The sequence below is a fragment of the Uloborus diversus genome, chromosome 1, assembly GCF_026930045.1.
Source record: "Uloborus diversus isolate 005 chromosome 1, Udiv.v.3.1, whole genome shotgun sequence".
In the NCBI taxonomy this organism is placed as follows: Eukaryota; Metazoa; Arthropoda; class Arachnida; order Araneae; family Uloboridae; genus Uloborus; species Uloborus diversus.
Window position 1 is genome coordinate 152,400,110 of NC_072731.1, and position 14,088 is coordinate 152,414,197.

Here is a 14,088-nt window from a genome sequence, read left to right on the forward strand (position 1 = left end):
TGGTCTACAAACCTCCCCAGTACCAAAAAGAACAATCGGTGAAAGTTTCAGCCAAATCTGCCGGGTAGTTTCTGAGATCTTAGGGAACAAATTTACCAAACTCCATTTTTATATATATAGATGTTCTTGTCACATATTCTTGAGTTATGTCACTTTCCTTGAAGGGGTACAGTGGCAACTTGTGCCTTGAAAGCGTGAGGGGGCCAGATCATGAGTGTACTCGCCCCCCCCCCCCCTTTGATTTTTGGAAAAAAAAATAGAATTTTGTTTAAAAATATTTTTTTAATGTAAGCTTTCTTAAAATAATTGTTCTTTCTTAAAATAATTATTTGTGTTAAATAAATAAAATTAAATTCATTTTAAACACAGGATAAGGGGCCATTCATTAATTACGTAAGGGGCTTAAGGGAGGGTGGTGAAATCTCTATATACCCTTACTTTGGGGGAGGGAGATCAAACCCATTCTTACAAAATATTTTACAAGTCCATATTTTATATTAAAAATCGCACGGTCAAGTGGTTTGACTGGGATTATATTTCATTTGCATCTGTAAGGTAAATAACAGAATTTTTTAAAAAATACTAAGCACTTTTCATAACGGACTCAAAAGCACAAAATAGCCTTTCTGGGTCAGAAAGGACAATTTAAGCATTCCTGTAGTTTTCGAAAATTCCAAGAAAATGACACCACAAATGAAGAAAAGTGACCTTTTTTGAATTGAAAATTTTGTCCTTTTGAGTGAGTTATGAAAATTACTTAATATTCTTAAAAAAATTCTGTTATTTTATTCTTATTAGTGTAAATGTATTTCAGAAATATAATAATTTTACCATCACTAAACTTCAACTTATTTTTCCATATAAATGCTCAGTGCTTAAAGGGAAAAAACTATATACATGTCTAAAACTTTAAGCAGTTGGCACTAAAATTTAATCCTTGTTGCTCTCTAGGATTTATGCTTGCTAATTTCATGCTTGCCTCAGAGAAGCATTGATTCAAAATTTTCATTATTATTGCTTTTAACATTACTGTTGTAACGCAACAAAATTTGTAACAATTGGTTTTATATTTAAACATTTAATGGGGAAATTACATGAAATTTGCTATTTTACATTCTAACCAAAATAATAATTTTATTTCAAAATTTTAATTTTTCAGTGTTAAGTTGTACCTTAAGATTAAGCAAATCATTTAGTGAAATCCAGAAGTCTCTAATTGGTCTAGTTGCTGAGATATAAGCAAAAGCAGCCTCAGATTGCTCCGTGACAATCAGGCCAAGTAGAATAAATGTGCTTGAAAATAAGGTGCATTAGCAGCACTATGGTAAAAACGAAAGATAAAATTAAAAATTTAAAGGAAAATATAAATAAAAACGTTTTTTCTTACTTTATGATAAAAGAATCGCACTATGTATGGCATCTTTTATTTTTAATTAGTATCGCATCATATACAAAGAAAAAAAAATGTCCAAATAACATTCAGTCAAGATTCTAATTTTTTAGTAAATATTTCTTAACACAAAAAGAAAAGTTTAATAGTAGTGAATTTAATAATGATTCCAGTGATGTAAGATTTGTTATTTTATTTTTTTGAAAAAATAGAATCTTACGTAAGAATAGGGGGAAGGGGTTTGAAAAATCTTACGTACCCTTACATAGGGGGAGGGTGGGTCAAAATATTTGAAAATCATCCTTACATAATTGATGAATGGCCCCTAAGCTACAAATTACTTAAACTACTACGTAAATCATGAAAGATATTAATAGTATCATGTTTATGTCCATGATTGCCGGCAGGGTGATGCACTCTCACCCCCTGACTTTCAAAAATAAAATTTAATTAATCAGATAGGGAAAAGCTACAAATACATCACGAAAATTAGTAATCTCACGTTTATGTCCAGCGTGCTTTCCAACGCTGTAGCACGCCTCCCTTGCAGCACCGATAGGAGACTGCAAGGGAGGACTTCGGAAGAGGAGAGGAGGGAGGATCATTCACCTCCTTTCTGTTCAAAATTAATAATTAAATAAATTTTAAAAAGCAATATTAATCTAATATATTCAATAGAAATATTATTTTTAATCTTTTAATAACTAATTATTTTGAATGAGTAAAATTAATTTTTTTTAAAGCAAGGTCAAATTACAAAAGTTCGAAAGTATTGTGATCAGAGAAATATGAAAAAAAATTATAAATTACTTAACTTTAACAAAGATGAAAATACATCTTAGTATTTGCTTTAAAATTAATTTAATAAAAACAGATAAACTAAATTAAAAAAAATTAAAAATAGATACATTCAAAAACTATAGTAAAAAATTCTTCGCGATTTACATATGTGGGTGTACGCCCATGGGACATTCTCAAATTTTTTATTCAGACAAAGAGAAAAAATATTTTTTTTTTAATTTCTTCAAATTATTGATAACTTGTCACAATTTCTTTAACACTACATGAACAGTAATTTAAAGCAAGTAATAATTTCTGTGTAACAATGGGAAGATATTTTTTCAATTAAAAAAAATAATCTTGTAACGATTCGCATATGCACACACAGTAGCATAACTAGAAAATAATTTGTATGGAGGGAGGGGGGGGCACAGTAGGGGAAAAAAATCTCATCAATTTGATTGATTTGATTTGCTCATCAAATCTCTCAATTTTGAAACTTGTAGTATTAAAAATGCAATTTTAAATGGTCTTTGGTGATGTTAAGGGAAAGAACGGTACAGGGCGACTCCATGAAAATTTTTAGAAATCGAATCCTTAAAACGCGGTTATAAGCCATAAGGGATGAAACTTCGGGACTCTCCCCGATCGTTTTTTTTTTCTTTTCTTGAAAAATAAATAGAAATTGATTTCTTCTCTCCCTTCAATTTTTCGAAATTGCAGCTCCAAAAACGCAATTGTAGACAAACTTTAAAATTTTTTACGGGAAGTTGTTCTGGAGCTCTCCCCCCCCCTTTTTTTTTCAAAATTGAAGTCCTAAAATCAGTCTGAAGAAAAAAAAATCTTCATAATCCGCGAATAATACGATGCAGAAAAATGAAGTTTTGATTTAACATAAAATTTTAGCAACTAAATTAAAAATGTGAAAGAATATCTAGAAAGGTTTTTTTTAAACTAATATAAAAAATGATTTTTTTTTAAAAATTGACATTATAGTACGCTGCACTAATTACTTGAAGACAAAATCAAGAAAGGAGCAAACCTGCTAATCTTGTGCGTGAAGGCTTCTTTTACGGTACATTGTTTATTTTACACATCCTGAATTGAGTAAGAACATTCAAGCTGTGTAAAATAAACTACAGGCAAGGTAACGGTGTCTGCGATTCCCGCTGTAAATATTGAGGTTCAATGCGTTGGTGTTGAGGGAAAAAATACAGGTAACCTTTTTAACACTTTGTTAACAGATAATCCCCCAATTATACACAGGAAAATACAGTACAATCCAATTTTTCTTGAAATTTCAAGCACGTATGCACGAAAAAAAAAAGAAAAATAAAAAGTTATAAATTGTCTGAAAAAAGTGAGGGGGCCCAGGCTCCCTCTGACCCCTCCCACGAGCCGCCACTGACGGGGTGCAATATGTTTCTTGATAGTGCCATTGAAGTAACACATTTAAAATTAATTTTGAAATTCCTTTTGAGATTTTTTAGAGTACTGATTGTACTGTATTAGTTTTTGTTTTTTAAATATGTTGCTTTTGTTGTTATTTTTGGTCTGTGGAAGTTAATCTGAACCTTACTGTCAGGCCCGGATCTATAAATTTTGAGCCCCCCTGCAAAAATTCAGCAGGGCCCCTAACGGCCCTGCTTTAACTGCTTTATTGTTGTTCTTTTTTAACTGCTTTAATATTCCTTTCTACATTTTAAATTCAGTTGTTTAAGTCATGTTATTTATTTATTATTATTTTAAGGTTTTTATTCTGCCTGTTTAAACCAGGGTTCGTACGGGTCATGGAAATCCTGGAAAGTCATGGAAAAATAATAAGCAAATTTCAGACCTGGAAAAGTCATGGAAAATTGAAATTTTCATTTAAAGTCATGGAAATTTATTTAAAGTCATGGAAAAATGTCCTGGCCAAAGAGAAAGTAACAGTAGCTAAAAGAGCATTAGAAATCTAGAGTGATTTAATAGTATTGAGCATATAAAAGCTAATAAAATTGGGAAAATTGAACGATCTCAAAGACAAATTTGAATTTTGAAATCTCATTGCATCCACTTCTGTAGCAGTCGCTCCTCTTTTTTTGCAATGTGATTTTACTGCTTGGACATCACTCATCTTGAATTCACCATTATTTTCAACGCTTCTAATATTTTATATTCTGTAGTAACAAACTTGAAAGTTCTTGATTTTGGCACGCCCTCTCAAAAAACGCAATTCAATTGCATCCGAATTCATTTCCATCACTTGTGAAAACTTTGCTAATAAGTTTGTCAGAGTTTATCTTAGTTTGTTGAAGGTTTTGGAAAATAAAGATCTTTAGTTAGGTGATAGAATACAGAAATAGGGGAATTCTAATACTTTAAAATGGTAGTGCCCTACATACGGCCCGCAAAAATAATCCATGTGACCCACTGCTGCGTTCAACATCAGGAATCAAACACTATGTTCTGGAATTCCTGAACCTCTTGATTTATATGCATTTGAAAATGTGTAAATAAATAAACAAGTACATTTGAATAAGAAGATTTATTTACTTCTGAATTTTTTATTTAAATAAATATTCGACTTAGAAACATGAATTTGCTGAAGAATGCAGCTTTACTTTAAAGAACCAAAAAACTGTCAAGTTATGTGGATGATTAAATGCACTGTTGACATAAAAAACAACCTTTGAAGAAAATTTATTGAAACCCATGACATTCAACCTTTGTCCCATTCATTTTTATTCTGCCTGTTAATAAAAAAATTATGAGACATTTAAGCATCATTATATTCCATTCATTCTATTTTTACTTTACTTAAATTTATATGATGAAGAGAAATAAGAATAGTTTAGTTTTTTTTAGGTGTACACTTATACTTTTCCATCACAAGTTCTAAGAGGTAGTGGCATTCACATAGCAGTTTTGCTAATGCTCATTTCCAAAAATATGGCAAGTTTGACGTAAAATAGTGCTATTCTTTTCATGTAACAAGGTCATGAAATTTTTTATGAAGTCATGAAAAAGTCTTGGAAAAGTCATGGGATTTTTTCATTCGAATAGAGTATGAACCCTGTTAAACACTTCTAGGTAGTTATGTCTGTTTTTTAACCCCAATTTTTGGAATTCATTTTATTTATAAGTTATATCAGCAAGGAAACAGGTCTCCCATAAACTTACACTGTTCCCCTCTCTTGAGATTGAACCAATCTTGTAATTTCAACCAAAGTTAAAAAAAAAACTTCAATTCTTAGTAAGTTATTTCTATTAGTTAAGAATCGCTGTTGTTCTTACATAATATGTGTTAAGTTTCTGTTTTTCCTCTCAGTTTTACTAACAATACAAAGTTTTACTAAAATAAAATTTCAAAAATATTTTCAGCTTTTAAAATTTGAGGATCAATTCTTTTAATTAATTTTATTATTATTCTTTTGGTTTCTCAGACAGTGGGCCCTTAGTGCTGTTGGCTCACACTACAGGGTCTACGGGCATGTAGATCTGCGCCAGCTTACTGCCCACACGCTGTCAAAGTTTGATTTTGAAACTTATAGTGTGAAATAAAAGATCTCATCTAATGCTGAAACTTATATGAACTAAACCTGAATCAGCAATTATTGCTTTATTATTGTGAAGAAGCTCATTCTTTCAGTCTTGAAAAAACCATTTTTATCCTTGAAAAGTCCTTCTTCTTGGAGAAAAAAAAAATCTAAATATTTGTACAAACCATGTTTAATGAGTTTACTCTAAATGTTACAGATGCCCTTTTTGATTTATTATTGGAAATATCCTCAACGACATTCAGTGCAGCAGACCAGAGTCAGAGCAGTTACGCTTCAACTCTTACTTCTTATGCATGTGCCTGTCTTCTCAGTCTTGTTGTTGCAAAAGGTGATACAGGAAAACTCCTTAGTGCTGCTTCTGCAATGTTGATGAGTTCTCAGATTTTAGCCCTAGAAGAAATACCTGTAAGTCATTGGTTGTTTGAATTACTGTATTAGTTTTATATAACCACATCATTCTGTAATGTCTTTTTTTTTTTGAGTTTGTATTGATTAGTATAAGGAAATTAAATTCAGTTGTTCTCATTTTATTTGGGCTCATGTATTTCAATACATGTGACTGCAAATTTTAATGTAACTTAGTGAAACAAGCTTATTTTTAACATGCTTTTATTAGCTTCACCTATGTGTATCTTTCTAGCTATCTATGTATGCAATAGAACCTTGCAACTCAATTATCACCCACTTTCCGTCATCTGATTCTTTTAGAATTTAGTATGCGACTTCAGGCCCAATGACAATGCAATGTCCTATAATAAATTAATTAACCATTAATTGTGCTTTTATTCGCATTTTCACCTAAATCCTCTAATATAAGGATTAATTGAAATCAGACCTGAATGTAACTTCTCAATCAAATTCATTTGATTAATATATCTTAATAGCTTCAAAATGAAAATTAGTAATTTTAATAGGATTGCTGTTGTGGTTTAATTCAAAAATGGTTTTTTTCTTTTGAAATTGAAAATGATATAAATTTATCTTCTAGAGAATTAAAATCAAGTTTTTAATCATTTTCTAGACCCCTGGCATTATGGCATCTTTGCAAAGAAGTGTCCATGCTGTGTTGTTTGGAAAAACTGTTGGTCCGGATTGGCTAACGCATGGATTTCCTAGCTGTGCTCTTTTCTCATCATTTGCTGTGCAAATTCCAAAAAGTATGTAACTAACAGGGTTCGTACGGGTCATGGAAATCCTGGAAAGTCATGGAAAAATGTTTAGCAAATTTCAGACCTGGAAAAAATTTTCATTTAAAATCATGTAAATTTATTTAAAGTCATGAAAAAATATCATCGGCATTGAAAAAGTATCAGTAGCTAAAACAGCAAAAGAAATCTTGAGTGATTTAATAGTATTGCACTTAAAATCTATTAAAACTAGAAAATTGAACGATCCCAAAAACATCTGAGTTTTGAAATCTCATTGCATCCACTTCTCTAGCAGCCGCTCATCTTTTTTTGTTACGTAATTTTACTCATTTTGATTGAACCATTATTTTCAACATTTCTTATATTTTATTCTCTGTAGTAGCAAACTTGCACCTTTTTGATTTTTGCCATGCTCACTCAAAAAACTCAATTTAATTGCATCCAAGTTCGTTTCCATCACCCTTAAAAACTTTATTATTAAATTTATTAGAGTTTACCTTAATTTACTGAAGGTTTTAGAAAATGAAATCTTTAGTCAGGCGATAGAATACAGAAATAAGGGAATTCTAATACTCTAAAACAATATTGCCCAAAATAGAACATACGGCCTGAAAAACAAATCCATGCAACCCACTGCTACATTCAATGTCAGGAATGGAAAACTATGTTCTGGAATTTCTGAACCTATTAATTTATGTGCATTTGAAAATGTGCTCATAAGTTAGTAAGTACATTTGATTCAGAAGACTTATTCACTACTGATTGGGTTTCAAAAAAAAAAAAAAAATATAAATAAATAAAATAAAATAAATTTCTGATTTAGAAACATGAATTTACTAAAGACTAGGACGTTTGTTTAAAGAACCAAAATAATGTCAAGTTATGTGGATGATTAACTGCACTGTTATCATTAAAAGTCAACATTTAAAGCAAATTTATTGGAACTTGGTAATGACTCATTGAACGACCTTTATCCAATTCATTATCTTCATTATCATTCTGCTTGTTTATAAAAAAAAAATATTAGACATTTAATCATCATATTCCATTTGCTGTATTTTTACTGTACTTAAATTTATATGATGAAGACAAATAAGAATAGTTTAGTTTTTTAGATGCACACTGATATTTTTTCAATCACAAGTAAGTGCTTCGATGAGGTAATGGATGGCATTCACATAGAAGTTTTGCTAATGCACATTTCCAAAAATTGGCAAATTTTTTGATATTAAATATTACTATTGTCTTCTTGTAACAAGGTCATGAACATTTTTATGAAGTCATGGAAAAGTCATGGAATTTTTTCATCCAAACAGAGTATGAACCCTGAACTAATATGCAACATATAAAAAAATAATGTTTTAACTCAAAAATATTACAACTTCTTTTCTCTTTTTGCAGACAAATACAGACTAGGTTCTCCAATTACTAGTGATGGTAAATATTTGTATATATTTTCTGGTGGCTCCATTTACAAAATTGGTTCCGGTTTTGGTGGCACCATTAAGGTAAGTTGTAAGAGAATTTTTAAACAATCGGTAATCAAAGAACTTTAACAAAATTTGTTACATGTACTTCTACATCTACTGGCATTGAAGATGAGCATTGTATTTCTGTTGTTAAAGTTACATACCAAACCAGTTTCAATTTACAGTAGTTTTCTTATAATGGGGTACGGATAAAACATATGCCCCTGTCTCTATATTATAAGAGGGTTTTACTGCATACATATTTCAATATACATAGATAATTTGTATGTATACATGAAAAACATAGTTAAAATATTTCATGTATTGATTAAAAAAGACTTCTTACTTCAGCTAAAAAAATTCTAATTTATTATACAGTAATTTTAAAAGATTTGTGTAAAATATTTTATGTTAAAGGAATTTAGTGTAAAATTTTCTATAATTATTTTGATTTTTTTTTCAAATAAAGGGGCAAATAATAATGAGTCGAGGTGGCATAAAAGTTGAAGAAAAAGGATGGCTTGGGTTCTGCCAAGTAAGTATCTACATTTTGACTATACTTAATCTTGTATTTTAAATATATATTTAAAGATTAACTCTAGGATACATTTTGATAAATAACTATTTTATAAACTTTTTAGGGCTACTTATATTTTCAAGCTCAAGTAGGATCATGCAATGAATTAGTTAAAATTGATGTAGAAACTTTGAAGGAAAAGGATAGAGTTAAAGTTGATGGTAAGATTTTATATTATTATTTTATGTTTTAATTTTTAAGATAACATAAGTTATGTGGTTCAAAATCTCTTCTTGAATAAAGTGTTAGGTATTATATAATGAAAATTATACTTAGTCATAGAAAATAAGTTGATTTTTTTGCTTTTGTTTCAGTAAATGAATGGGGACCATGTGCATTTTTTACTGATGGTGATTGCATAGGTTTAATTATTGCCACAAAAGAGGTAAGAGTGTTTCATAAAGAAACTAAAATGTTTTTAAAGTATCTTTTTATTGCAATATTTTAAAAAGTAATTTCAACTGTTTGTTCTTCAACAAAACTTTGTTATCTCTTAGGATAGTTTTATAATCAAAATGTATAAGCCTAGTTCTTCTCCAATGACTTGCGTTCACGAACTTACTTTGAAGTTAGCTAGAAAGTGTTTGGATGTTTTTGGAAGTGGAATTTTTGATGATGAAGCAACTTCACATACATTAAGTAATTTTATTTTGATTACTGTAATGATTGTGTCTTTTATTTTCCTACTTTGATGTGTTTCACATGTGTAAATTTATTTGATGTTATTAAATTTAAAGCATTCTTTTAATTTAAGTTTGCATGATTCAAAGAATATTTATTATTTTCTAGATATACCAGCTGAGGACGAACCAGCTAGCATTGCTTGCGGTAAAGATTTTGCTTTGATGAAAACTGTTAGTGGAAAGGTAATATTGCCATTTAAAATAATTTTTTTTTGTTCAATTATTATTTTTTTCCCTTTTTCAGTTAATAAGGACTGAAATTTAAATTTAAAAGTAAACAGAAGATTCCTTTCTATTTTTATAGGTAGATAGTCTTGAACTTGTACATTTTTGTACTAACAAAACATTTTCGAGTCATAAAAAGCGCAATTCAGCATTGACATTGGTACTCACTTTGAAAAGAAGTTGATAAAAGTTATATGTGTATTAAAGCTGGTGATATAGCAAGAAAGGTTTAGTTTAAAAGTTTGTATAAGTCTCAGGCTATTTCTCACAAATTCTTTTTGAAGTAAAATTTAGTCTTTAATGTTGTTGCAAAAAAAAAATAATAAGTTTACAAAAAGATAGCACTGCATCTACATCTTACAAATTCAAAGTTTGACCAGAAAACCAAGTTGAAGACTTTGGTTTTCTGGGCGAATCTGACAGTGTTCCAGTTTCTTTGAGGAGAGAAAGAAACTGGGAGGAAGAAACTGAGAAATCTTTAGTTTTCCCTTTTTTTTCCTTCTAATTCTCCCCTTTTGAATACATTTATTAAGTAAGGAAATAATTTCAACCCTGAACTACATTGCCAATCATGGGATTCACAAATATATTATTTTTTTGGTTTGGAATGAAAATGATAACAGGAGGAGAAAATTTCATTGGGCGTGGTGAACTTAGTGAATCTGTAACCGAGACAATCTTATCCGGTTTACAGTTTTGTTGTATGTGAAATTCGTAATCATTTTCGCTTGAGTAAAGGAAAATCATTCGAAACCAATATCTTATAATAAAGCTGCCAAATTCTTAGTTTTTTTTGTCAATATTTACAATTATTTTACCCAATTAGCCAGATCTTATGTCTGCTTTCAGTGTATTAATGGGTACAGGGTCCGCAGACCTCCTACAGGGTTGCCATGCCACAGGGAAACCTGAAGAAACAGGAAAAAACACAGGAAATTCAAAAATCAACAAAAAAAACACAGAAAATCCAGGGAATTTCGAAAATTTCCTCAAAAACCTGGAAAATACAGGGAATTTTTTTTCCTTCTTAAATTAAAGTTACAAAAATCAATTCCTTGTCTTGAATTTCATGATAATTTAGAGTGTATGAAATTAGTCGTCAATAATCATTGTTCTGGGTCACTTATACACTTTTAGGTCCATGGCTTCAACCACCATGCTATTATTTCAGTTATTATGTATTCTTATTTATTTTCCCTTATTTATTTAGAAATTTGTGTTTCGTTTTTTTACCCTGTGGTGAAATTATCAAGATATTAATGTTCTTTTCCAAATAATCAGTGCTCGCTTGTTTGTAATGTTTTATTTTCATACAGGGAAAACACACGGGATTTTTTTTCCAAAATTGAGTGGCAACCCTGTCCTATTTTTTCCTATTTTCCTACTTTTTTAAAAATTTCAAAAAATTTCCTGTTTTTTTCTATCTAATTTATTCCTATTTTTTCAATGCATAATCTTGCTTCTGCCTTTTTACCCATACTAATATATTTTTGTGCACCTTATCCACAGACAATGGCGGATCCAGACGATCCTGTTGGGAGGGGCGATTGAGTAATGCATCAGGGGGGGGGAGGGGGGCTAATGAAAATAAAATTTAGAAAAAAGTTTAAGAACTGAAGCATGTTTTTTTGTATTTTTTGGAATAATGTGTATCGTTCAAAGAGTTTGAATGGAAGTTATAAGTGTTTCGAGTACCACACACACAAGAATGAAAAATCGAAAAAAAAAGAGTTTCTATACTACACTGCTTGACAATTGCTAAGGAACAAGTGATTTATGCAAATTTGTACCTCAACCACCTAACCAATGGAAATAAATTTAAGTTCAGATTGCGTGGTAGACCAAAACTCGTTATCTGTGTAAAAGACAGTGCATACATGCCAAGATTCGTATGAAAATTCACACTGTTTGATTTTTAACAAAAATAGTGCTGGATGTTAAAAAAGGTTTTTCTCTGAAAATCTGTTTGGTTCTTGAAATACTTAAGAATAAAGTGTCATCAAGACATCATTTGAGTATCTAAGATCGTGGACGAGCGGTTGGACGAATGGAAGCAGGTCAAAGTGTCACCACTATGGCTGCTGCAATGGGTGTATAAAAAGGTGCCATCTTCCGATTAAAGACGGCCGCTGAAGTGGAAATGTTTTGCAAAAGCATGCCGGGGGTCATGGTAAGAACACCACACCTTCAGAGGATCGCTATGTAACCCTCGTGGCAAAAAGGAACAGAAATTTCACTCTTGGATAGACAGCGACAAATCTTACAACTGCTACTGGTACGCATGTTTCTGCAAGAACCATCTCACGGTGAGTAAAAAATGTCGGTTTGTATGCAAAGAAGCCCGTACGTTGCTTCCAAGTTCAACCACTCCATCATCGAGAGAGATTACGCTGGTGTAAGGAACATGTTGGTGGGATTATCAAAATTGGTTTAGAGTGATGTTCTCTGACGAATCTCGTTTCAGTGTGACAAGTGATTCTGGTCACCAACTACTGTGGAGAGAGCGTGGAACACATTACGCACAAAAATTTGTTTGCGAACGTGATTGGTACGGCCCAGGCGCCATGGTGTGGGCAGGCATCATGCACAATGGCAGAACACCGCTTCCAATTTTTGAATAAGAAAGCGATACGTCGCAAATGTATTGCAGTGATATTATACTGGACCACGTTCGTCTTTTTAGGGGGGGGGGGCTGAAGGTCCAGACTTTCTCTTTACGGACAACAATACACGCACACACTGGAGCATTGAAGTGTCAGACACACTGCAGAGTGAAAACATTCTCCGTATGCAGTGGCCTGCTTACTTTCCTGACTTAAATCCAATTGAACTTGCCTGGGAGGCTCTTGGCAGATGTGTTGCGCGAAGAACCGTCCATCCCAGAACAGTAAAAGAACTCAAATCCGCATTGAGAGAGGAGTGGGAAAACATCCCTCTAGCACTCCTCAGTAATTACTGGGGAGTATGGAAAACAGATGTAAATTGTGCATCAGTATCCCTGTTAATCATACATCATATTCAGGTACTCATATCTCCCATCATTCTGACCTAGAGTGGTTGTTTGAAAATCATCTAAGTAGGATTATTTTTTTATTTTTAAGTTTTTACTTCATTGATGCAGTAATATCTGTATTATTTTGTACTTATAATAAAGGCACATCCTCCCTACTAACTATATATTTCGTTCTGTTTCTTTAATCATTATCTATTCTTAACTATGCTAAAAAACGTTATTGTTCCTTAGCAACTGTCAAGCAGTGTAGTATTCTGGTTGTATTATCTAATCTAAACCTTTCAACTTTTCATTCGTATGAGGACTCGTGAAGTTTTCCCAGTAACTATTCAGGTCCTCAATTGTACTTTTTTTCTTATAAAAGAAAGGTTGCAGTATTAAAATGGCATCTCTTTTTACCATTTTTTCATACGAAACATAATGAAATACTAAAATTGCTTTTGTAAATAAAATTTGAAGATAGTTATGGGTTTGTTTGTTGTTCAGTTGTTTAATATTTGCGCATAAGTAGGAGTGTTTGGGGGTTTTGCCGGAAATTTTTTTGGAACTGAAGTCCTAAAAACGCAATTGTAGGCCATGTTTGATGACGTAGCAAAAGACATGGGTTCAGGATTTTTTTCCAGAAACTTTTCAATGTAAGAGTTCCAAAAACGCTATTTTATACGATCTTAGAATGATGTTGAAAGATGAGGAAAGAAGGACATGGGCTCTCCAGCAATTTTTCGAAATTGAAGTCTCAAAAACAGTTGTATGCCATCTTTTATGACGTAGAAGGAAGGAACGGAGTTTGGAACTCCCCATCAGAAATTGTTCGAAATTGGAGCCTTGAAATGCGATGGTTAAGCATCATTGGTAGTGTTAAGGGAAGGGATGCAGTCATTAGTTATCGTCCCTCAACTTTTCAATACTGAAACTTTAAAAATGTAATGTTAGTGGGTCTTCATTAACGTTAGGGGAAGGACACAAGATCGAGGGCTCTCCCCCGGAACTTTTTTGGAATTAAAGTTCTAAAAATGTAATTGAAGGCCTGATTAATGATATTTTCGAAAAAGTTTTTGATTCAGGCCATTTTTTCAAAAGTGAAGCTCCAATAATTCAAAAGTTTTGACCATCTTCGATGACATTGGAGAGAGGGGTTGAAGAACTCTCCTCTTGAAAATTTTCAGGATTAAAGTCGTAAAACTACTTTTGTAGGCGATTTTTGTGATGTGTTAGGGAGAAGGGGGAGTGTGTTGACCTTTTCCAGGAATTTTTTAAATTT

The 14,088-nt window shown here is 31.7% G+C and overlaps 1 protein-coding gene across 1 annotated transcript in view; it reads left to right on the forward strand.

Annotated features, from left to right (window-relative positions):
- Positions 1 to 14,088, forward strand: part of LOC129232959 (E3 ubiquitin-protein ligase MYCBP2-like) — a 284,810-nt gene that overhangs the window by 14,318 nt on the left and 256,404 nt on the right. Inside the window, exons 5-12 of the mRNA XM_054867051.1 lie at positions 5,909 to 6,117; positions 6,734 to 6,869; positions 8,262 to 8,368; positions 8,799 to 8,864; positions 8,971 to 9,067; positions 9,221 to 9,291; positions 9,404 to 9,545; positions 9,696 to 9,772. Of these exons, the coding sequence (XP_054723026.1) occupies positions 5,909 to 6,117; positions 6,734 to 6,869; positions 8,262 to 8,368; positions 8,799 to 8,864; positions 8,971 to 9,067; positions 9,221 to 9,291; positions 9,404 to 9,545; positions 9,696 to 9,772 (905 nt within the window). The remainder of the gene's footprint in view (positions 1 to 5,908; positions 6,118 to 6,733; positions 6,870 to 8,261; positions 8,369 to 8,798; positions 8,865 to 8,970; positions 9,068 to 9,220; positions 9,292 to 9,403; positions 9,546 to 9,695; positions 9,773 to 14,088) is intronic.